The sequence below is a fragment of the Neophocaena asiaeorientalis genome, unplaced genomic scaffold, assembly GCF_003031525.2.
Source record: "Neophocaena asiaeorientalis asiaeorientalis breed wild unplaced genomic scaffold, Neophocaena_asiaeorientalis_V1.1 scaffold376, whole genome shotgun sequence".
NCBI lineage: Eukaryota > Metazoa > Chordata > Mammalia > Artiodactyla > Phocoenidae > Neophocaena > Neophocaena asiaeorientalis.
Genome location: NW_020174368.1, coordinates 1,176,285 through 1,200,096, shown reverse-complemented (window position 1 = coordinate 1,200,096; position 23,812 = coordinate 1,176,285). Strand labels below are relative to the sequence as shown.

The 23,812-nt window shown below is 38.0% G+C and overlaps 2 protein-coding genes across 6 annotated transcripts in view; one reads left to right on the top strand and one right to left on the bottom strand.

Moving 5' to 3' along the window:
* The window catches only part of NAIP (NLR family apoptosis inhibitory protein), a 36,647-nt gene extending 24,329 nt beyond the window's left edge, over positions 1 to 12,318 (top strand). For 3 of the 4 annotated variants that reach the window (XM_024756161.1, XM_024756162.1, XM_024756163.1), the window contains 5 exons: positions 4,256 to 4,423; positions 5,581 to 5,733; positions 6,082 to 6,168; positions 7,641 to 7,805; positions 9,772 to 12,318. In XM_024756161.1, the coding sequence (XP_024611929.1) occupies positions 4,256 to 4,423; positions 5,581 to 5,733; positions 6,082 to 6,168; positions 7,641 to 7,805; positions 9,772 to 10,136 (938 nt within the window). In that variant the 3' untranslated portion in view covers positions 10,137 to 12,318. The remainder of the gene's footprint in view (positions 1 to 4,255; positions 4,424 to 5,580; positions 5,734 to 6,081; positions 6,169 to 7,640; positions 7,806 to 9,771) is intronic. The other variant, XM_024756164.1, reaches the window with a different exon arrangement.
* Positions 12,319 to 13,740: 1,422 nt separating this feature from the next.
* LOC112407034 (survival motor neuron protein) overlaps positions 13,741 to 23,812 on the bottom strand; it is a 46,095-nt gene continuing 36,023 nt past the window's right edge. The window contains exons 9-10 of one of the 2 annotated variants that reach the window (XM_024756168.1): positions 21,662 to 21,687; positions 13,741 to 15,912 (exon numbers count right to left, since the gene is read on the bottom strand). The gene's annotated coding sequence lies outside the window, so the exon portion shown is untranslated. The remainder of the gene's footprint in view (positions 15,913 to 21,661; positions 21,688 to 23,812) is intronic. The other variant, XM_024756167.1, reaches the window with a different exon arrangement.

The window sequence follows — 23,812 nt, the reverse complement described above, 5'->3', positions numbered from 1 at the left end:
ACTCTGATAAAAATAATACAATGACTAATGAGGTCTCTTAATAAACAAATGACTTGTTATTAGTCAAAGAATGATCTATATGTAAATGATGCTTGAGAACTACCCTCACCCCACCTGCTTCATGGAAGAAAGGGCTTGTACTCTGGGAAATAAACAAGTGGGAAGTAGTATCTCCCAGTTATTTGTGTCTCTTTTCACTTGTCTAAGCAGTGTTTGAGAGTTTTCAGTATAGACTTTATCATCTTTCATTAAATTTATTCCTAGGTACTTGTATTTTTGATACTCCTGTACATGGTATTTAAATTTTTTCATTTTCGGATTGTTGCTAGTATGGGTTTGATTTTCAGCAGTTTGTTAAATGCCTAGGTGTGCTTTTCTTTGTATCTATCTTACTTGAGGGTCACTGAACATTTTTTTTTGGATCTGTGGGTTGATATTTATCATCAAATTTAGAAAAATTTTGTTTTTTCAAATATTTATCATGGTAAAACATACATGAAACCTTAAAATCATTTTTCAGTATACAATTCAGTGGCATTAAGTACCGTGACAGTGTTGTGCAACCATCACCACTATCCACTTCCAGAACCTTTCCATCATCCCAAACTCTGTACCTATTAAACAATACCTCCTTCTTCTCCCCAGATGCTGATGTCTCTATGAATTTGTCTATTCTATTTCACATAAGTGAATCCATACAATATTTTGTCCTTTTGTGTCTGGCTTCTTTCACGTTTTTAAGGTTCATCCATGTTGTGGCATGCGTCAGAACTTCACTACTTTTATAGCTGAATAATATTTCATTGTATGTACACATCACATTTTATTAATCAACTCATCTGTTGATGGACACTTGCACTGTTTATTCTGGCTAAAGTTGCCATGAACATGGGTGCACAAATATTACCTGGAGACCCTATTTTCAATTCTTTTGGATATATACCCAGAAGTAGAATTATTGGCTATTAGTGATAGTAATTCTATTTTAATTTTCAAGGAAACTCCAAACTGTTTTCCACGCTGGCTGCAGCATTTTACATTCCTACAAGCAATGTACAAGGGCTCCAGTTTCTTCACATCTTCAATGCTTTTTTGTTTTTTTAAAATCAGAGACATCCTAATTGGTGTGAAATTGTATCTCACGTTGGTTTTGATTTGCATTTTCCTAATGACTAATGCTGCTGAGCATCTTTTCATGTGCTTATTGGCTGTTAGTGTGTCTTTTTTGGAGACAGTCTATTAAATCCTTTTGCCCATTTAAAAAAATTGAAGTGTAGTTTATTTACAATTTTGTGTTAGTTTCTGGTATACAGCAAAGTGATTCAGATTGTGTGTGTGTGTGTGTGTATAAACTTTTTCAGATTCTTTTCCATTATAGATCATTACGAGATATTGAATATAGTTCCCTGTGCTATACTGTAGGTCCTTGTTTATTTTATACATAGTAGTCTATATCTGTTAATCTCAAACTTCTAGTTTATCCCTCCCTCCCTCCCCTTTCCCCTTTGGTAACCATAAGTTTTTTTCTATGTCTGTGAGTCTATTTCTGTTTTATAAATAAGTTCATTTGTATCACTTTTTAAGATTCCACATAGAAGTGATATCATATGGGGCTTCCCTGGTGGTGCAGTGGTTGAGAGTCCGCCTGCCGATGCAGGGGACACGGGTTCGTGCCCCGGTCCGGGAAGATCCCACATGCCGCGGAGCGGCTGAGCCCGTGAGCCATGGCCGCTGAGCCTGCGCGTCCGGAGCCTGTGCTCCGCAATGGGAGAGGCCACAACAGTGAGAGGCCCGCGTACAGGAAAAAAACAAAAAAAACAAAAAAAACAAAAAAAAAAAGAAGTGATATCATATGATATTTGTCTTTCTGTCTGATTTACTTCACTTAGTATGATAATCTCTAGGTCCATCCATGTAGCTGCAAATGGCATTATTTCATTCTTTTTTATGGCTAATATTCCATTGTGTGTGTGCGTCACATCCTCTTTATCTAGTCATCTGTTGGTGGACATTTAGGTTGCTTCCATGTCTTGGCTATTGTAAATAGTACTGCTGTGAACACTGTGGTGCATGTACCCTTTCAAACCATGGTTTTCTCCTGATACATGCCCAGGAGTGGGATCGCTGGATTATATGGTAACTCTATTTTTAGTTTAGTTTTTTTTTTTTTTGGCTGCGTTGGGTCTTCATTGCTGTGTGCAGCCTTTCTCTAGTTGCAGTATGCGGGCCTCTCATTGTGGTGGCTTCTCTTGTGGAGCATGGAATCTAGGAGCACAGGCTTCAGTAGTTGTGGTATGTGGGCTCAGTAGTTGTGGCTCATGGGCTCTAGAGTGCAGGCTCAGTAGTTGTGGTGCATGGGCTTAGTTGCTCCACGGCATGTGGGATCTTCCTGGACCAGGGATTGAACCCGTGCCCCCTGCATTGGCAGGCGGATTCTTAACCACTGCGCCACCAGGGAAGTCCCTATTTTTAGTTTTTTTAAAGAACCTCTTTACCGTTTTCCATAGTGGCTGCACCAGTTTACATTCCCACCAACAGTGTAGTAGGGTTTCCCTTTTTCCACATACTCTCCACCATTTATTTTTGGAGACTTGTAAAAATTTTTATTTATTTATTTTTGGCTGTGTTGGGTCTTCATTGCTGTGCGCGGGCTGCTCTTCATTGCGGTGCGTGGTCTTCTCGTTGCAGTGGCTTCTCTTGTTGCAGGGCACAGGCTCTAGGTGTGCGGGCTTCAGTAGTTCTGGCTCACAGGTTCAGTACTTGTGGCTCGTGGGCTCTAGAGCACAGGCTTAGTAGTTGTGGTGCACGGGCTTAGTTGCTCTGTGGCATGTGGGATCTTCCTGGACCAAGGCTCAAACCCGTGTCCCCTGCATTGGCAGGCGGAGTCTTAACCATTGCGCCACCAGGGAAGTCCCTATTTGTAGACTTTTTGATGATAGCCATTTTGACCATTGTCAGGTGATACCTCGTAGTTTTGATTTGCATTTCTCTAATAATTAGCAATGTGGAGCATCTTATGTGCTTGTTAGCCATCTGTATGTCTTCTTTGGAGAAATGTCCCTTTAGGTCTCCTGCCCATTTTGTGATTGGGTTGTTTGTTCCTTTGTCCATTTTTAAAATTGTGTTGTCTTTTTGTTTTGAGTTATAGGAGTTCTTTGTGTAATTAAATCTTTATTGGACACTTGGTTTTAAAATATTTTCTCCGATAGATTGCCCTTTTCACTGTCTCAATAATGTACTTCAATCTGTAAAGTTTCAAATTTCAGTGAAGTCCAATTTGTCTGTTTTTCTTTTGTGCTAGTGCTCTTGGTAGCATATCTAAGAATCTATTGTCAAATCCAAGGTTATGAAGATTTATTTCTGTTTTCTTCTAAGAGTTGTATGGTTTTAGCTCTTATATTTAGGTTGTTGATTCATTTTGAGCCAATTCTGTGTATGGTGGTGGGAGGTAAGGGTCCAACTTCTTTGCATGGAGAAATTCAGTTGTCCCAGGCCCATCTGCTGAGATGTCTTTGTGAATCCAGAGTGTAGTACAGGGCTTCTCATATAGTAGATGAGAAATAAAATATTGCCTGCCATATCGGTAAACAAAGGATGTTGTAGCTATCAGCAGTTGCAGCCACCCCTGATAGTGAGCCCGGAGGAAACTCAGGAAGGAAACAAAGAATACCTGCCATCTAGCAGTCATCAGACTGCAGCCACCCCAAAGGGTGCAGCTTGAAGAAACTCAGGATGTGAAAACACAGGATACTGGCCCCAGATAGCTGAGGTGCATATCAAAAGAATGATTTTAGTGACCCCAGACTCTTGCATCTTCCCATACAAAGAAAAGTGCTAAATTCCTTAACTTGAGATATCTAGTTTTCTTTTATTAACAGTAATCTTTTGTTCTGACTACCTGCCTTTGTTGCAAAACTCCTATATATCCTAGCTCCCCGCCTCACCTCCTTGGAGCAGTTTTCTCAGGATTATTTGAGATGCTGCCTCCCGGACTTGAAGTCCTAAGAATGTCCACTGAATAAAACATAACTCAAAACTTTTAGGTTGTGCATATATGTTTTTTAGTTGACGTAATCAGTAAATGCTGCAGAAAGCGTTATCTTCATATATGTGCTTTCTAAAAAAGGAAGTCTTATGGTATGTGAAAGGTTTTCATTTGAAATATGAAAATAGTTTGATGAATCAAATGACAGTTTGAAATTTTGCATTTGGAACTCTTTACATTAATAATCGGAAACTGTGTGCTACTTTCTAGATCAACTCTTTCTTAGTTTGGACAAGTTCTTGTGCTTGAAAGAACTGTCTGTGAATCTGGATGATAAACGAGATGTTTTTTTAGTCATTCCTGAAGAATTCCTAAATCTCCACACTATGGAGAAATTATTGATCCGAGTTTTAGCTGAATACAGTCCTTCCAAACTAGGTAAGTGTGGCACTTTGATTTACTTGTTTTTGTATTACTTGGAAAACCTACTTGGCCAATAATTTATTTAAGTTAAAGCTTCTGTGGATCTGAGGGTGTAGCCTGTATCCAAGGTAAATTGTTGGAATAGCACTTGTTGTCATTAAAAAATGACAGCTATTTGTAATTATTGAGCTGTTACTACATGGTAGGAATTGTTCTAAGCACTTTATAAATCTTAACCCATTTAACCTTCATACCCATTCTACAAGGTAAATACTATTATATTCTAATTTTTACAGTTGGGGAAATGGAGTTATAGAGGTTAAGTATTGATAATTTGCTCAAGGTCACCCAGATAAGGAAATAGTAAATTTGCAATTAAACACAGGAATTCTGACTTTTAAGTCTGAGCTCTTAACCAGTGGTATGTACTGCCTCTCCAAAAATAGTTTGTAGAGTTCTTTTATTTTGTTTTTGTTTAAGTTGCTCTTACGTTGCAACTTAGAGATCTGCCAGATAAGAGGGAAGGAAATCTGATGATTGGTAGTAATCAGAAGCCTTTCCCTGTTTCTCATCAGCCTTTATAAATATATTTCATCAACCATTCTCATGGTTGATGAACAACCTGTACAGCTATCTTTCTTAAATACATCATTTAGCAAAATGACTTAGGTATCATCAATTCCTTAGTTTATTTAGTAAAGACTAAACACTAAAGACTAAAAAAAGGTAAATCTCTACTGAACTGACATGCAGAGCTGCATGCAAAAAAATCTGTAGCTGAAGCTGGAAGTAGTAGTTTTCTTATATTGTTCAGCAATTTTTTCAAATTTAAGTTTTGCTTCAGAGTTGTCACTGCCTTTATGTTTCTTTGCATAATGTTTCTATAGTGTAAACATCATGTGCAAACTTAGAGACATTAGGATGTTAAAGCTGAAGGTTTTAGCTGAGTCAATGCCATTACTACATAGAGGAGAAAACTGATTCCCCAGAGAGGGTCAGTAACGACGGTTCACGTAGCTCATCAGTTAGTCACAGACCCTGAACCTAAGCCCAATTCATTACATCATGACGCTTTATTTTAATTCACTATTGTTGAAACAAGTTAATAAATTAAATGACTGATTCTGATAGAAATTTTCAATCTCTGATGCCTTAAATTTGATATTTTACAGTCAAATTAATTCAGAATTCTCCAAACCTTCGTGTGTTCCATCTGCAATGTAATTTCTTTTCGGATCTTGAGTCTCTCATGACTGTACTTGCTTCCTGCAAGAAACTTGAAGAAATTAAGCTTACTGGACCATTTTTTGAAGCCGCCCCATTTGGTAAGAGCTAAAATTGTAAAATTTTGGTTTTAAGATGCTTCTGTGGACATTTTTTAACAGCCAGATTTTAAAAATGCAATTGATGTCAAAGAACAAAACTATTGCAATAAATATCTGATCTTAAATGAATTTTCAAGTAAGGTATATTTGTTTCTAGATGTTTAAACATTTCTAGTTATGAGAATTGTTTCCTGAGCAAAGATTTGTGTTATCTACTTGTCATACTAATTAATTCAATCTGAATTATTATATTAATTTCTATCACTTTTAAAATACTCTTTAAACACATTACTTTTTGGTGTAAGAAATGTAGCTGACATAACTAAATTTTTCTTTTCCCTTTTATAGTCATTGTTTTACCAAATTTTATTTCTCTGAAGATATTAAATCTTGAGCACCAATATATTCCTGATAAGGAAACAGCTGAAAAATTTGGTATGTTTATAAAACAGTGCCTAAAGCTTGCTCTTTATTCTTTCCCCCATAAAATCCTCCTATTTTGCATTAGCTATAACAAATTACAACATGTATTAGCTGCCCTTGCTCATTAGGAGGGACAGTGCTGCTCAGCTTTTACCCTCCAAATGCCTTGATCTCACTTGATGTCTTTCAAAGAAATGTTCTCAGAGTGACTCATTTCTTTGAATACAGATTTGTTTGTTACAGCACTATGCAATTTCTTATTTATTTATTTGTCTGCGCTGGGTCTTAGTTATGGCATGCGGGATCTTCGTTGCCACGTGTGGGATTGGATCTTTTAGTTGCAGCATGTGGGATCTTTAGTTGCGGCATTGGGATCTAGTTCCCTGATCAGGGATCGAACCTGGGTGCCCTGCATTGGGAGCACAGAGTCTTAGCCACTGGGTCACCAGAGAGGTCCCAGCACCATGCAGTTTCATTGCCAGGTATCCATTCCAGACAAGTTAAATACCTGTTGTTTCAAAGATTTCTAGAATATAGGTGAAACTATCTTTTAAGGTTATGAAAACTCAGTATATGAAAACCTAGATTTAACAAAATGATAACTATGGAGACTACTTTTTCAACTTATTTTTTTAGGATTACAAAAGCAATGTATGCTCTGGAAAAAAGTTCTAACAGGTCTTAAAAGATAAACTGAAGCATATTAAAAAGTAAGAATTTATTTGAACAAAAATGGGGACTTCCCTGGTGGCGCAGTGCTTAAGAATCCGCCTGCCAATTCAGGGGACACAGGTTCGAGCCCTGGTCTGGGAAGATCCCACATGCCGCGGAGCAACTAAGCCCGTGCACCACAACTACTGAGCCTGTGCTCTAGAGCCTGCGAGCCACAACTACTGAAGCCCGTGCTACAAGAGCCCATGCTCTGCAACAAGTGAAGCCATGCTAAGGAGGGATCAAAGTGAAAAGTTAAGTTATGAGAGTGGTGGATTGTGAGGACTTAGTTCTAGGAGGAAGAGGCAGAATTCACTAAGGATGATACCAGGACAGAAGGGAAGGGGGCTGAAGGCATTGAGGAGCTAGGAGAGTTTCCTGGAGCCAGTAGAAGCTTGTCTAAAAGAGGAAATGGATGGGAATTCCCTGGTGGTCCAGTGGTTAGGACTCCACTCTTTCAGAGCCGAAGGCCCAGGTTCAATCCCAGGTTGGGGAACTGCAAGCTGTGTGGTGCAGCCAAAAAAAAAGGAAATGGAGATGTGATAGGCCTTTTGGACTTCAGTACAGGAGAGACTGGTTGGGGAAGGGTGGAGGAATGGTTGTCTAGAGGTAGCAATGAAGGTCAAGGTGTAGGCTGACCCCTTTCTTGGAGAGAAGGAGGAATAGCCTCTATGCTACATGGGGACTCGTAGAATGTGCATGATTTTGAGACTTTCAGTTACAATTGTTTGGGAACGCAGTACAGAGAATAGCTTTTTAATATCTTCTGATAGCCTACACTTTAGGTTCTCTAAATAACCTGGAAGAATTGATCCTTCCTACTGGGGATGGGATTCATCAAGTGGCCAAACTGATCATCCAGCAATGTCAGCATCTTCAATGTCTCCGCATTCTCTCATTTTTCCAGACTTTGGATGATGACAGCGTGGTGGAAATTGGTGAGATACCCTCAGATAAACTCTTTCAGCTCACATGAAAGCCAGTGGTATTACTCAAGCTTTCTGCTGCAAAATGTCTACAAAAACATTCGTCCCTCTAAAAATGTTCAACCCACTTCCTCATTTTTGCTATCATATTGTTCCCTCTAATGTTCTGTGGATTTTGGTTCATTCTGGTCAGATTCAGAAGTAAAAGATCGCCTCCCACTTGAGACTACACAAGCCCTCAAGTCCATTCTTAACACCTAGTGTCTCAGACACCTGGCCACATACCCACCATGTACTCCTTTTTATAGTACTTTTTTTAAAATAGAAAATTAATACACGTAAAGAAAAGTACAAAATCGTTAAGTGTACAGCTCAATGAGTTTTCAAGTGAACATACTTAAATCTTGTTACTCATACTTGTGTAACAATTACTCATTAGGTTACAATATAGAATATTACATCCCAGAAGCCACCTTTGTGTCCCTTCTGACACTGCATTCCCCTCCTTCCCAAAGGTGACCACCATACTGCTTTCTTTCACCATAGTTTTACCTGTTTTAAAAATATATGTCATGGAATCCTCCACAGTATGTACTCTGTGCCTGCCTCTTCGGGCTCAACAAACTTGTGATACTGATTCATACTGATGCGTGTGACTATAGAGTCCACTGATTTTCATTGCTGGATATTGTCCCATGTATGACTATACATATGCCAATTTATTTATCCATTCAACTGGATATGAGTTGGCTACTATGAACAATGCTGCTATGAACATTTTGTACATGACTGTTGATGCATATATGGAGGTATTTCTAGGGCGGACTTTGAGTCATTTGGTAAATATTCTGTTTTCCATAGTTGTACCAACTTACATTCCTACCAGCAGTTGTTTCACATTCTGGCTACTGCTTGGTATTGTCAGACCTTTAAACTTTAGCCATTCTGATGAATCTGTTGCGATACCTCATTGTGGGTTTTCTATTGGTATACGTTAGTGTTATCATTGGTTCAGTTTGGGCAAGTTACATTTTTCTAAGGATTTAAAAACTTTTCTAAAATTGCTCATAATATTTATAATTTTAAAAATATCCGTATGACCTATAGTGATAGTCACCTTTTCATTCCTGATATATTCAATACTTTTTTTTTTTACCTGGTTGGTTTTTCAATTTTATTAAAATTTTTTTTCTCTACACATGTTTTTCATTTATTCTGCTTTTACCTCTATTATCCCCTGCTACTTTCTTTGGATATAATTTGCTTTTCTTGTCCTACTTTCTTTCTTTTTTTTTTTTTTTTTTTTTGATATCCTAATTTTCTGAGATGGATAGTTAGAGCACTAACTTTGGCTTTAGCTCCCTCTCACAAGTTTTAGTGTCATATTTTTATTCTCATTCAGTTCAAAATATTTTCTAATTTCAGTTGTCATTTTTTTGCCACACCAGTTATTTAGAGATGTATCCCTTTTCCTTTTTTTTTCCCTTTTACTTTTAATCTTTCTATGTCCTTATATTTAAAGTGTGTCTGTTGTAAAAACATAGTTTTTTGGTTTTTTTGTGGTACACGGGCCTCTCACTGTCGTGGCCTCTCCTGTTGCGGAGCACAGGCTCCGGACGCGCAGGCCCAGCGGCCATGGCTCACAGGCCCAGCCGCTCCGCGGCATGTGGGATCCTCCCGGACCGGGGCACGAACCCGTGTCCCCTGCATTGGCAGGCGGACTCTCAACCACTGCGCCACCAGGGAAGCCCCAGCTTGGTTTTTTTAAATGTAATTTATTAATCTTTAATACTCCAATTAGAAGTAAATCTATCTAATATACTTATTGTTAAATTTATATATCTTTATTAAAATTGGGCATTTTCTACTTTAAGTGATGGTGGTAGAAGAGGTTGGTTCAAATAACCTAGTCTACCAGTATTGAAATAGAAGTCCTTATGATTCTGTTTTCATAAATATTTTGCTTTTATATTTATAGCCAAGGTAGCAATCAATGGAGGTTTCCAGAAACTCGAGAATCTTAATCTTTCAATCAACCACAAGATTACAGAGGAAGGATACAGAAACTTCTTTCAAACACTGGACAACATGCCCAACTTGCAAGAGTTAACAATTTCCAGGCATTTCAAAGAATGTATCAAAGCTCAGGCCACAACAGTCAAGTCTTTGAGTCAATGTGTGTTACGACTGCCAAGACTCACTAGACTTAACATGTTAAGTTGGCTCCTGGATGCAGAAGACATCACACTGCTTAATGCCATGATAGAAAGGCATCCTCTATCTAAACACTTCACCCTTCACTGGAAATGGGTACTGCCATTCTCTCCAATCATTCAGAAATAGAAGATTTAGCTAAAAACTGCTAAATCAAGAAAATTTTTGTCAACAATTTAAAAAACCTAATTATCCAAAAACTTGTTATCAAATACTGCATACAAAAGAATAAAATGCATGGCATGTAATAAAAAAACCAAACACCTGCTTACCCATTACTGAGCTTAAGAAACAGATTATGACCAGGAACTTTGATGTCCCTAATGATCCTCCCCAACCGAAGATCAGACCTTTAATCAAGTTTACGCATCTAACTCTTCATTACCCAGGGTCAGCGTCAGCCTTTCAGGCTAACTATGGTAAACAGTAACAAAGCCACAGAGAAGGGGGTAGGGAGAGGTGTACCAATCTATCTTAAAGCCACAATATGAAAGGAGTATTCAAGTTATTAGAAAATGGCTAACTTAAGGACTGAATCACTTTCACACATAGGTGAAACAAGAGATATTCCTTAATCCTTGTAGGGTCTGTTTTATACATCTAATTAACTTTGGTATAGTAAGGTTTACTTATACCTTCCCTTTACCAACTGTGTTGGATATGAAGAAATAGGATTTAGGGAAAATGCCTGTATTCTAGAGGCTTTTGATTCAATGTTTATTGTAACAGCAAAAAAGTGTAGAATAGAATTTAGCATTATTGGAAATTAGCTAAATCTGTGTTTTCAAGAATCTTGAGTATCAGTGTTTTTTTAGATAACTGCGTTTAAGAGTCCAACATATGCATTTATAATGGCCTTAAAATTTTCTTATGAATCCACTTTGCTCAGGGAGAACATATTTTGTCAGTGACTTCATAATGTTCAAGGTATTACATTTGATGTGAATGTCTACATCTGTGCCTGTGTCCAAAATTTCATTCCTACCAGTTAATCAACGGAGTTTCCTGAATGGTTAGAAGGCCAATCCAAATTCATAATGCTAGTATAAGTTGGAAAACAACCATTCTTTTACCTTAATTTTTATTTTTACCATGAAACACAGGGACGGTATATATGGTATGATTCCATTTGTTTAAAAACTATACTCTCATGTTTCTAGATGCATTAAGAATTTCTGGAAGAATACACAAGGAAATGTTAGTAGTGGTAACTATTTTAAGTGGGTAGAAAGGGGACAGGAAGGTATTATTTTTTACTTTCGTCCTTTTTGTACTGCTTTCTGTTTTACAAGTAGCTGTTTTTATATTTAAAATAAAGCATAAAACTAGTTTAGCATTACAACATTAATAGTTGCTCTGGAGGGTGAGATTACTAGAAGGTAATCTAGGAGATGGATTATCTTCTTGTCTGATTTTGTATCTAATGCTTTTCTAATCAGAAAGGTTTTAAGTTTTGTACCAGAGTCCAATCAGGAGATAGAAACCACACAGTAATTTGGGGAAAGTTTACTATAAAGAGTTATTCACTGTAACAGGAAACTGGAGTAATGAGGATTGATTATGAAATTGAGAACTCTAAGCAGGTATAGGGAAGAGCTTATGGCTCTTCATGCTAGGCTGAGAGACAGCACCCAAAGAAAGTACCCCAGGGCTGAGACCTAGACTTTGACACAGTCATGGACAACAGAGAGGTTGGCTTAATCAAAGAGGTGCAGCCCAAGAAGGTATAAGCTTGGAGCACTTTGCTTAGGAAGTGTTTTGGGGGTGCCAGGGAAAGCCATCCACGTGGGGCTGCTGAGTGCTGCTGGCCACTGCTGAAGGCAGGCACTGCACAAGGCTGGAGAAACCATGTGCTGCAGGTGTCTGCTAGAGAGGCACACTGGACCCAAGAAAAGTAGTCCCTTGCCCCTCCTGTGTCTCACCAGCGCCCTCTACTGACGAAGCTTTACACTGTACCTGCTGACAAGCGGGGGTAGTTACAGGGTCCGGATTCATTACTGCAGAGTAGGCAGTGAAGGCTGGATTTGGATATGAAGGCAATAACGTCATAAGTGGTACAAGTATTACATTTCATAGTTCAAACCTCAAGGAAAATGAATCTAGTTAAATTTAAGATTGACTGAGAGCATATATGTACTTGCATGTTCATACATAGAAAACTTCTTAACTAAGAAACTGTAAATGATGATAGATTCCAGGGAGGGGAGCAGGATAGCTAGTGGACACGGTAGGGAGGTTTGCTTTATCCTGCATATAATCATCTGAATTCTGTACCGTATACATGTACTATTAAAAATACTTTAAAAAATAACAGAACTCCATGCAAATTATTTGTCCAGAGCTTCTACCAAGGGCTTCTAGTATAAAGCAGGGGGCAGTGGGAATTCCCTGGTGGTCCAGAGTTTAGGTCTCTGCACTTTCATTGCTGAGGGCCTGGGTTCAATCCCTGGTCTGGGAACTAGGATCCCATAAGCCATGTGGCATGCCCCCCCCCCCAAAAAAAGCAGGGGGCAGCAAAGTATGACCACAGCCTATAAGCTAAGAATGTTTTTTTTTTTTTTTTACATTTTTAGAGGCCCACAAAGCTAAACTAATTTACCCTGGCCCTTTACAGAGAATGGATTATTTCTGGATCATAAGGTCACTATGCCCTTTATTCCAGTATACATCAATTTCCACAGGACTCCTAGGTCATCCCTCATTGCCCTGACACTCATCCTTATGCTTCAAAACTTCTCCCTTTCTGATCACATATCCCAACCTTCTCCAACTCCCTAAATCCTTCCCCTGTGCTCACATGAGTAACATCTCCCATATCCTTTACCTCTTTTCTAAACATTCTCTTCACCTTCTTGTTCTAATCCCATATTTGTTAAACCCTTTTTTCACCATGACCCACAGTAAGAAATCTTATATTAAAAAATTTACACACATACACAAATATACAACCAAGATTCACAAAAAATTCTAAAGTTATGTCAAATATAATTTCACTAATACCCAAATATAACAAAAATTCAGAAATACAAAGATTCTTGAAAGAGTTGTTTACATGTGCTGTCTTCAGCTGTTCTTTTCCATTCTCTACCACCTCCCCCATTGCACCAAAACAGCCCTTATGAGGGTCACTGCTAAATTCAACAAATACTTCTTTGTCCTCATCCTATGTGACTTGCTGGCAGCATCTGACCTATTGGTAGCTCTGATATGGCCCATCACTCCTCGAAACACTTTCTCCACTTGGCTTCCAGGGCATCACTCTGGGTTTCCTCCTAATTGAGAGCTCCATCTCAGTCTCTTACTGCTTCTCGCATCAGATCTCTAAACATTGGGAGTACCCCAGAGTTCTCCTCTAACATCTCTATTTATATGCACTTCCTCGGCTATCTCATCCTGATGAACAGCTTTAAATTCTAGGTCTATGCTAACTTCTAAAATTTCATCTTTATCCCAGGTCTCTCCTTTGAACACTTTACTCATATCCAACTCCTCAGACTACACAGGTCCAAACCCAACTCCTCCTTCCTTTCTACATAAGTACTCTTTATGCAGACTTCTCCATCTCATTACTTTATATAAGCATATTTATTTTTGGCTGTGTTGGGTCTTCATTGCAGTGTGTGGGCTTCTCATTGTGGTGGCCTCTCTTGTTGCGGAGCACAGGCTCTAGGCATGCAGGCTTAGTAGTTGTGGCGCATGGGCTTAGCGGCTCCATGGCATGTGGGATCTTCCCGGACCAGGGCTTGAACCCGTGTCCCCTGCATTGGCAGGTGGATTCTTAACTACTGCACCACCAGGGAAGTCCCCATCTCATTACTTTATTCTCCCACTTGCTCAGGCCAAAAACCTTGGGGGTCATTCTTGACTCCTTTCTTTCATATTCCACATGGAACCTACTGGCAAATCCTGAGCTCCACTTGGAAAATACACTCAGATCCAAGCCCTACTCGGCCTGCTCTCTCTCCCTTGAAACTTATGGTTTATTTTCAACAAAGCAGTCAGAAGCCTCTTTTTTGTTTAAATTATTATTTTGGGGGGCCACGCTGCTCGGCATGTGGGATCTTAGTTCCCCGACTAGGGATCAAACCCGTGCTCCCTGCAGTGGAAGCCCAGAGTCCTAACCACTGGACCCCCAGGGAATTCCCCCCAGAAGCCTCTTTTTATGCATCCGATCATGCAACACCTTTGGTTCAAAACCTTCCAATGGATTCCCAAGAAACACTGAAGACCTTGCAATGGCCTACATATGACCTTAATCTCTCCTCCTTGCTCACTTCCACTCCAGGCAAGCTGGTTTCTTTGCTGTTCCCTGAACATGCTAAACACACTCTTGTCTTAGGACCTTTGCACCTGTCATTTTCTTTGCTTGGGAGGTTCTTCACTTATGTGAATGGCTCTCATTTCTGCAGATCTCTGCTCAAATGTCACCTCAATTAGGAGTTCCCTGTTCTTTTTTAAAAAAGCATCCCTGCTTCCAATCCCACTCTGCCAACTCCCTTTCCTGTTTCCCTTTTCTCTGCGACATGAATCACTACATGCCACCTTATAAATTTCGCTTGTTTACTAGCTAGTTCCCACCACTCTAGGCAGGAACTTTCATCTGTTTTGTTCCCAAGCACCTAGAACAGTGCCTAACACAAAGGTGAATAAATATTTGCTGAAATGAATGACTTTCCTGAACCTTCAACTACTCTCCAACTGTATTAGGTACAATATTAAGGGAGGTAACATCCAAAAACCTTAGAAAGCAAATAAGCTACCTTCATAACTAAATTTAACCTGGCATATTTTAGGCAATTAATATAAAATATTAGCTAATTGTCATGAAAAATGATAAAACTCTACTTACCTGTACAAAAAAGCTTAATCCATAGAACATTCCATTCTGCGAAGCTTACTTACCAGGCACTTGAATATTCACTTATTTACTCAAAAAATACTGGGCAGCTACTAATATGCTAGGCACATGCAATTCACCCAAGCAAAACCTCTGAAAGAAATAACACTGACATATTAGCATCTTCTCCCACAGCTAAATGGACTAGGGAGAATCTCAGGCATATGAACACCAATCCTTTAGACTAAACTAAAACAGTACTATGTTCTACCTCTCCAGAGAATCTGAACTGAGAGACACAGATACAGTCAAATGGATGGTAGATGGAACTGCAAGGTAATGATGAAGAGAGAATGGCCTGGGCAATCCTGTTAGGCAGTGTGCATGAGGAGGGTGTGGAGGAGGCTAGAAGAGAGGCAGACAGATAAGAAAAGGTGCAGGAGGAGAATGACAATATGACATCCAAGCAACAGAACACAGCCTTGGTTCCTGACTGGCCAGGTCCAGTCCTCTGACATTCAGCTTCAGCTGGGCTTTGTTCCCTAACCTTGGATCACCAGCAACATTGTTTTACAATTGGTTGTATCTTTACAATATTACCCTTGACCCGAATAAGCCTGAGTAGTTTTCTCTACATCTTTAGACAGACTCCAACCTACCATATATATTCCAAAGAAAAATATTCAGATAGTCAAGGTTTAAAAAAAAAAAAAGTTATTTATTTTTAAAGGCATTGATAAAAATCTTAACATACTTACTAAGAAAGTTACAATATACAAATGGGTTCAGTTGTGATTTCGACAGATTGACTTTCTGCACTGTGTGTGACCTTGAATTTCTTTTAATCACTCATATTTCCATGGTTCAGTTATTCAAACTGATTATTGCCTCAAAATAGCTAACTGGTTATTTAAGCATGAGTCACATGCAACAAGGGGAAATGACGACATGCACCCATCCAAGTGTTCACGAAGAAAATGATGAAACTTCTGTTCACATCGACCAGGGCACATCAATATACCATCCTCCTTGGGAGAGAGCTGCACCTGAATCCGAAAGATAAAAAGTCTACATACAATTATGAAATTGAAAAATCTATTTTCTTATAAAATCATAAAGAAGAAAACATAAAGCAACACATGCATCATGGTAAATAAAATTAGAATAAAAATATGCTAGTGTAAAAAACAATACTAATTTCAATCTTTACGGGATAGTTAGATATTTAGACAAATTAATTGTGAAATTCATTTGAAGGAATAAATGGGCAAGAGTATTTTTTTAAAAAATTCTTAAGGAGCACTGGTATTTGAGATGTCCTAACAGAATTTAAAACATATTAAAAACAATGATCAAAATTATGTGTTAAAAAAATAGTAATTAGAACAATACAAACAACATTCTATAACTACAATACAACAAAACTAGAAATTAAACCTAACTGAAATTAAAATTAACCTAAAAATTAATTAACTGAAATTAACCTGAAATTAAAACATTTCTAGAGTGAAAAGCAAAATTTTGAAATTTGGAATATCTAGAAAATAAGAATTCTACAGAATACAACTAAATTGTCAGAGAAAAATTTATGGTCCTGAAATATCCATTTTTTTTTTTTTTTTTTTTTTTTTTTTTTGGTACGCAGGCCTCTTACTGTTGTGGCCTCTCCTGTTGCCGAGCACAGGCTCCGGACGCGCAAGGCTCAGCGGCCATGGCTCACGGGCCCAGCCGCTCTGCGGCATGTGGGATCTTCCCGGACCGGGGCCCGAACCCGTGTCCCCTGCATCGGCAGGCGGACTCTCAACCACTGCGCCACCAGGGAAGCCCCTGAAATATCCATTTTAATAAACAACAGATAGGAAGAAAATTTTTAAAAACTTCTAAGGAAAGCAGAAAGTGGAAATTAATCCCGAGTATGTCATCTGGGCCCAATGAACCCAATTTTAATTTTTTTTGTTTTTGTTTTTGTTTTTTTTGGATCTTAGTTCCCCAACCAGGGATTGAACCTGGGCCATGGAAGTGAAAGCACCGAGTCCTAACCACTGGACCACCAGGGAATTCCCAATTTTTGAGTTTCTTATTCGATCAGTTCTAACTATTTGTCCTTACATTCATGACTCACTCTTAGAGGTCTGCCAAAGAACAAAGAGAAAATTTATTTATTAAAAAAAAATAAACAAAACTCCTATCTTGCAATTATGCTGTAACTCTACTGGACTCTTTTATAAATCTACAATATAGAATCTTAGTGATTTTACTATCCCTTATCTTGAAACATTTTGTTATTCTTCATCCCAGGATATATTTTATTTTAACTCATTGTGGTAGCCAGTCTTCAAGATGGTCCCCAGTGATTCCTGCCCTTGTCTAATCCCCTCCAGTTGGCCGTGGGTTGCACTTACGTCAAAAGAATAGAAAAAGGTGGAAGTGATGGTGTGTGATTCAGAGACTGAGTTATAAAAGTACATGTGGTGTTGCTCATTCTGTACTGGATCGCCCACTTTGGAGAAGCCAGCTATCAGTTTGTGAGGACTCTCAGGCTGCCTATGGAGAACGCCAGGTAGCAAGAGAGCCTCTTAACAACCATCTGGGTGAGCCTGAAGCAGATCCTCCAGCCCCAGTAGAACTGTGAGATGACTACTGCCTTGAGGCTGACGACCTGATTTGCAGCCTTAGGAGAACCACCCACCTCAGCTGCCCCACATTCCTGACCCACAGAAACTAAAGATAAATAAATAAATATTTGCTGTTTTAAGGTGCTAAATTTTAGGGTAATTTGTTACGTAGCAGTAGATAATACATTCACCAGCGACCTCTAGCTATGCATAAGAAAAACAAAAGACTAAAATAAGGACGTGACAGGATGGAATCACCTAAAACGATGATGAAATAAATCATTAGTAGTGAAATAAAGCATCACTATTACACCATCCTTCAGTTTTCTTATTCTGTTGTCCAAAGTACTGGATTATCTTTCAAGAAGTTTTAATGGAAGTATGGAGATACAATCCTTGTAGTCTTTTTTTTTAAAGCTTTCCCTGAACACAGTTGAGAATTCAGACTTTTTCATTTTCTGTCCATAATAGCAAAGAGAAAAAAATTGACAGAGAAAGTCATTTCAAAATTATTAAAGCAATTAGAAGATGAATGTAAAGGGATAGAGAGTAACATCTAGGCCAGCGGCTGGAAAACTATGGCCTAACATATTTACTATCTAACCCTTTAAGAAAAAAATTTTGATCTTTATTCTGGACTAATAATGGTGAAATTGTTCATATAAGTAAAGTCTCAGATGATGAGTCTTCAGATGACATATTCTACTTAGGTGAATTTTCCCAAACTCAAGAAATGATATACTTCTTTTTTTTTAAACTTTTAACTTTATATTGGAGTATAGTTGATTAATAGTTTCAGGTGTACAGCAAAGTGACTCAGTTATACATATACATGTATCTACTCTTTTTCAAATTCTTTTCCCATCTAGGTTGTTACATAATACTGAGCAGAGTTCCCTATGCTACACAGTAAGTCCTTGTTGGTTATCTATTTTAAATACAGCAGTGTGTACATATCAATCCCAAGCTCCCTATCTGTTTCCCCCACCCTCCCCCCCTGGTAACCATAAGTTTGTTCTCTAAGTCTGTGAGTCTGTTTCTGTTTTGTAAATAAAGGAACTGATATATTTCTCAGGACAAAAAAGAAAATATGGTAGTATCATTTAGTTAGTCCTTCAACAGGAAGGACTTCATTATATAATATTTTATGATTAAAAACCTGAACCATCCCATTTTGCTAAAAGGACATGTGACAATATTCTTTCAACTTTTATAATGCTTGTACACTAAAATTTACTTACAGTTTGTGGACAGATATGGAAGACAGATGTATATACAAAGTAATTGGAAGGTAGTAAATATGTAGAAATGAAAAACTATAAGATCATTCTAACTGGTATCTATAAAAAAAATGTTTTGCTATTAGGCAACACAGAGGATAGCTATCATCTGTCTATCCAACAAATAGAAGCTTTCAGAAGTACTGTTTTGACGAACCAAGTGCATGAAGAATCAAGGTCATGATAAGCTAGAACATAGCAGAGGTGCCTTTAAAATTTAGAGTCAGTCGTGGATGGATGTAGAGACTGTCACACAGAATGAAGTAAGTCAGAAAGAGAAAAACAAATATCGTATATTAACGCATATATATGGAACCTAGAAAAATGGTACAGATGAACCAGTTTGCAGGGCAGAAATAGAGACACAGATGTAGAGAACAAACGTATGGACACCATGGGGGGAAGCCACGGGGGGGTGGGGTGGTGGTGTGATGAATTGGGTGATTGGGACATGTATACACTGATGTGTATAAAATGGATGACTAATAAGAACCTGCTGTATAAAAAATAAAATAAAATTCAAATTTTCAAAAAAAAAGAAATGTATTAGTCAGTATTTATAAGATAAATATATTTCAGGTTCATGCATAACAGCCAATGAACAGTTAGTTGCATTCAAAGAATATTATCTGATTTGGAGATATATATAAACATTCAATACTAGGAAAATACATAATAAAAATTGCGGTTTCTTTATTCCCATCTTACCCCTAGGTTCTTCATGACATTTTTTTTTTCCTTAGAGACCTACTAGAGAATGGACTTGAGGATATGGGGAGGGGGAAGGGTAAGCTGTGACAAAGTGAGAAAGTGGCATGGACATACATACACTACCAAACATAAAATAGATAGCTAGTGGGAAGCAGCCGCATAGCACAGGGAGATCAGCTCAGTGGTTTGTGACCACCTAGAGGGGTGGGATAGGGAGGGTGGGAGGGAGGGAGACGCAAGAGGGAAGAGATATGGGAACATATGTATATGTATAACTGATTCACTTTGTTATAAAGCAGAAACTAACATACCATTGTAAAGCAATTATTCTCCAATAAAGATGTTAAAAAAAAATTGGGGTTTGCTGTATTTAAATTCTCATTGAAATTGCTAACAAAGTTATTTTCACTATCTCTTTATTCTGTAAACTGTAAAATGACTTGAAATTACATAGAGTCAATTCTCATTATTCATGGCAGTTATGTTTTTAAAAGTCACTACAAACAATGAATTTGTGAATACTGAGCCATTACTCCTAGAAGAAACACAGGGCTAGGTTCCTGCAAACCTCTGGTCACATTACCAGCTGATCAGTACATAACCTTATGCGTGTTTCTGTTGCAAGACACACTATTTCATATATATTGTTGATTCAACAACACTTAACTCATGGCCAACAGCACTACAACTCATGCCTGAACACATCTAACACATGTATTCTCCTTGTAAGGCACATCACAGCCTTCTTGTGCTTGGGAACATTAGATATCACTACAGCACAATACTTGGGGGCTATTTTAAAGAGTGAAGTCAAAAGGTGCAAAAGACAGAAAAATGTAGAACTAAATAGATTGTGAAAATGACCTTTGTTTATAGTACGAAAGCTGAAACAAGAAAACAGAGCACTACATTTTCAGCTTTATCTCAGCTGAAAATGTCTGTCAGGTGACTCAAATTTTTCACCCTCTGCATGTGTCCATGAATGATGGTGAAGGCTCCACAAATAATGACTTCGGGATTACAGATAAATTTTAGCAAGCTAGCAAATTTGCAAATATAGAATCTATGAATAATGAGGATCATCTGTAGATAAAATTTTATAAGCAAAAGTTGAAAAGAGAAAGTAAGCACAAATATCTAAAATGATAATGGAAAAATTACCATATAGATACAGGAAAAAAATTAAACAGTAGAAGCATTAGAAGAAAAGCCTGAAAAGGCAGGATGATTCTGACTATATGAAAATTAAACACTATGACTACATAAAAAGCAAATATTTCTGTCAAAATGACAACAACCACTACAACCATAAGCAAGGTCAAAAGAAATGACAAGCTAGGAAAAAAGTATTTGTAACTCATAGCACAAAGAATTCTTGCAAATCAAAAAGGAAAAGCACACATCCCAGCTGAAAAGTAGGCAACGGTGATGTTTCTAAAGTTTTCAGATAAGAAAAGATACACAGTTCTCTTAAACACAAGAAAAGGTGCTGAACTTCACAATAATAAGATAAATAAATTATAAATACAATGAGACAATCATTTCCAACTACTAGACTGAGAAATATCCAAAGGTCTGATAAATTATTGGCTAGGGCTTCCCTGGTGGTGCAGTGGTTGAGAGTCCGCCTGCTGATGCAGGGGACACGGGTTCGTGCCCTGGTCCGGGAAGATCCCACATGCCACGGAGCGGCTAGGCCCGTGAGCCATGGCCGCTGAGCCTGCGCGTCCAGAGCCTGTGCTCCGCAACGGGAGAGGCCACAACAGTGAGAGGCCCGCGTACCGAAAAAAAAAAAAATTATTGGCTAGACTGTGGGAAACAGAGACTCTCATTCAATGTTGGTGGAAATGGAAATTAATACAATCTCTACTGAGAGCAATTTGGCAAAAATCTTTTAAAATTACAAATGTGTATCTTCTTCAATCCAGGAGTTCTAATTCTATAATCTAATTCTTGATTCTAATGCAATCTATTTAGATAATCTTAAGGATGTATTCAGACATCTACAAAAATAATTATGTAAAAGAACACTGACTATAGTATTAAATAGCAAACAACTGGAAGCAACCTAAACTTCCATCCATAAGAGCTCAATCAAATAAGTATGGTACACATCTGTATATAAGAATATCTTGCATATGTTTAAAACAAGACAGTTCTACATACTGATATGAAGCGTTCTCCAAGAAATACTGAGGAAAGAGTACTTACCTATTATAAAACACTATACGAATTACCTATAAAAATGGAAAAATAAAAAAGTTTAAAGGAGTTAGATGATATAGCTTACCAAGTGTACCTTCATTACATATTATTTATTTTTTATCGTCAGTAAATGTACACAGCACAAAAATAGAATACAAAAGGGTATACCATGAAGTTCATAATTCAAAAAGATACGTGTACCCCTATGCTCACAGCAGCACTATTCACAATAGCCAAGACATGGAAACAACCTAAATGTCCATCGACAGATGAATGGATAAAGATGATGTGGTACACATATACAATGGAATATTACTCAGCCATTAAAAAGAATGAAATCATGCCATTTGCAGCAACATGTAAGGAGCTAGAGAGTACCATACTGAGTGAAGTAAGTCAGACAGAGAAAGACAAATACCATATGATATCACTTATATGTGGAATCTAAAATACAGTAAGACCCCTGCATAACAAATGAGCTCTGTTCCAAGAGCGCGTTCGTAAGTCCAATTTGTTTGTAAGTCCAACAAAGTTAGCCTAGGTACCCAACTAACACAACTGGCTATATAGTACTGTACTGTAATAGGTTTATAATACTTTTCACACAAATTATACATAAAAAACAAACAAGAACAAAAAATAAAACTTAAAAAAATATTTTTATGTATGTACGTATGTATGTATGGCTGTGTTGGGGCTTCGTTGATGAATGCGGCCTTTCTCTAGTTGCAGCAAGTGGGGGCTACGCTTCATTGTGGGGTGCGGGCTTCTCATTGCGGTGGCTTCTCTTGTTGCGGAGCACAGGCTCTAGGCACACAGGCTTCAGTAGTTGTGGCACGTGGGCTCAACAGCTGTGGTGCGCAGGCTTAGTAGTTGTGGCTTGCAGGCTCTAGGGCACAGGTTCAGTAGTTGTGGCGCATGGGCTTAGTTGCTCTGCAGCATGTGGGATCTTCCTGGACCAGGGCTAGAACCCATGTCCCCTGCATTGGCAGGCAGATGCTTAACCACTGCGCCACCAGGGAAGTCCCCCCAGATAAAACATGTTTAACCTTACAGGACAGTACCTTGAAAAGCACAGTAGCACAGTACAGCAGCTGGCATAGAGGGGCACATTCACATCTTTGAAAGTTTGCAACTTGAAGGTTCGTTTGTGGGGGACTTACTGTATGACACAAATGAACCTATCTATGAAACAGAAACAGAATCACGGATATAGAAACAGACTGGTGGTTGCTGAGGGGGAAGGGGCTGGGGGAGGGATGGAGTGGGAGGTTGGGGTTAACAGATGTAAGCTTTTATATATAGAATGGATACACAACAAGGTCCTACTGTATAGCACAGGCAACTATATTCAGTATCCTATGATAGACCATGATGGAAAATAAAAGAGAAAGACTGTATATATATGTATAACTTTGCTGTATAGCAGAAATTAACACAACACTGTAAATCAGCTATACTTCAATAAAAAATATTAAGAAAAAAATTTAAAGGAGTAAGATGATATATCAATATCTTACCAAGTTTAACTTAATTACATATTTATTTTTTTACTGTCAGTAAATGTACACAGCACAAAAGTAGAAAAAATACAAAAGGGTATACTGTGAAGTTTCCCTCACATCCCTGTGTCTTCTAGTCCCTCTTCAGTAGTAACTAGACTATTGCCATGAGATGACAATCAATGCACACACATGCATATATGTAAATGTATATTTACACAAATGGCAGGAAGCAAAATACACACAGTTCTGCATCTTACTTTTTCATTTAAATATATTTTCCTATCAGATTGCTATACATAACAAACAACAATGTAGTTTAAGAAAAACACACAAAAAAAGAATTAAAAGAATAAACGGAATAATGTTCAAAAACTGATTCAAACTATTTTAGAACTTTTATAACATGAATAACAATGGAGAAAGAAATAATTTAAATAAATTATAACAAGTAGATACTCTAATTACGATAAGCGTAAAGGATGAGGGCTTTAGTAACTATTATTTTGGGGAAGCAATATGACAACACATGATGATCTACAGCACTAATTAGATTCTGAGGCCCAATACATGAAACTAATCAACAATTCACAAAAATAATTCTATGGAACTACAGTTTAACAAAAAAAGCCCAAAATAGACCTACTACTGTCCT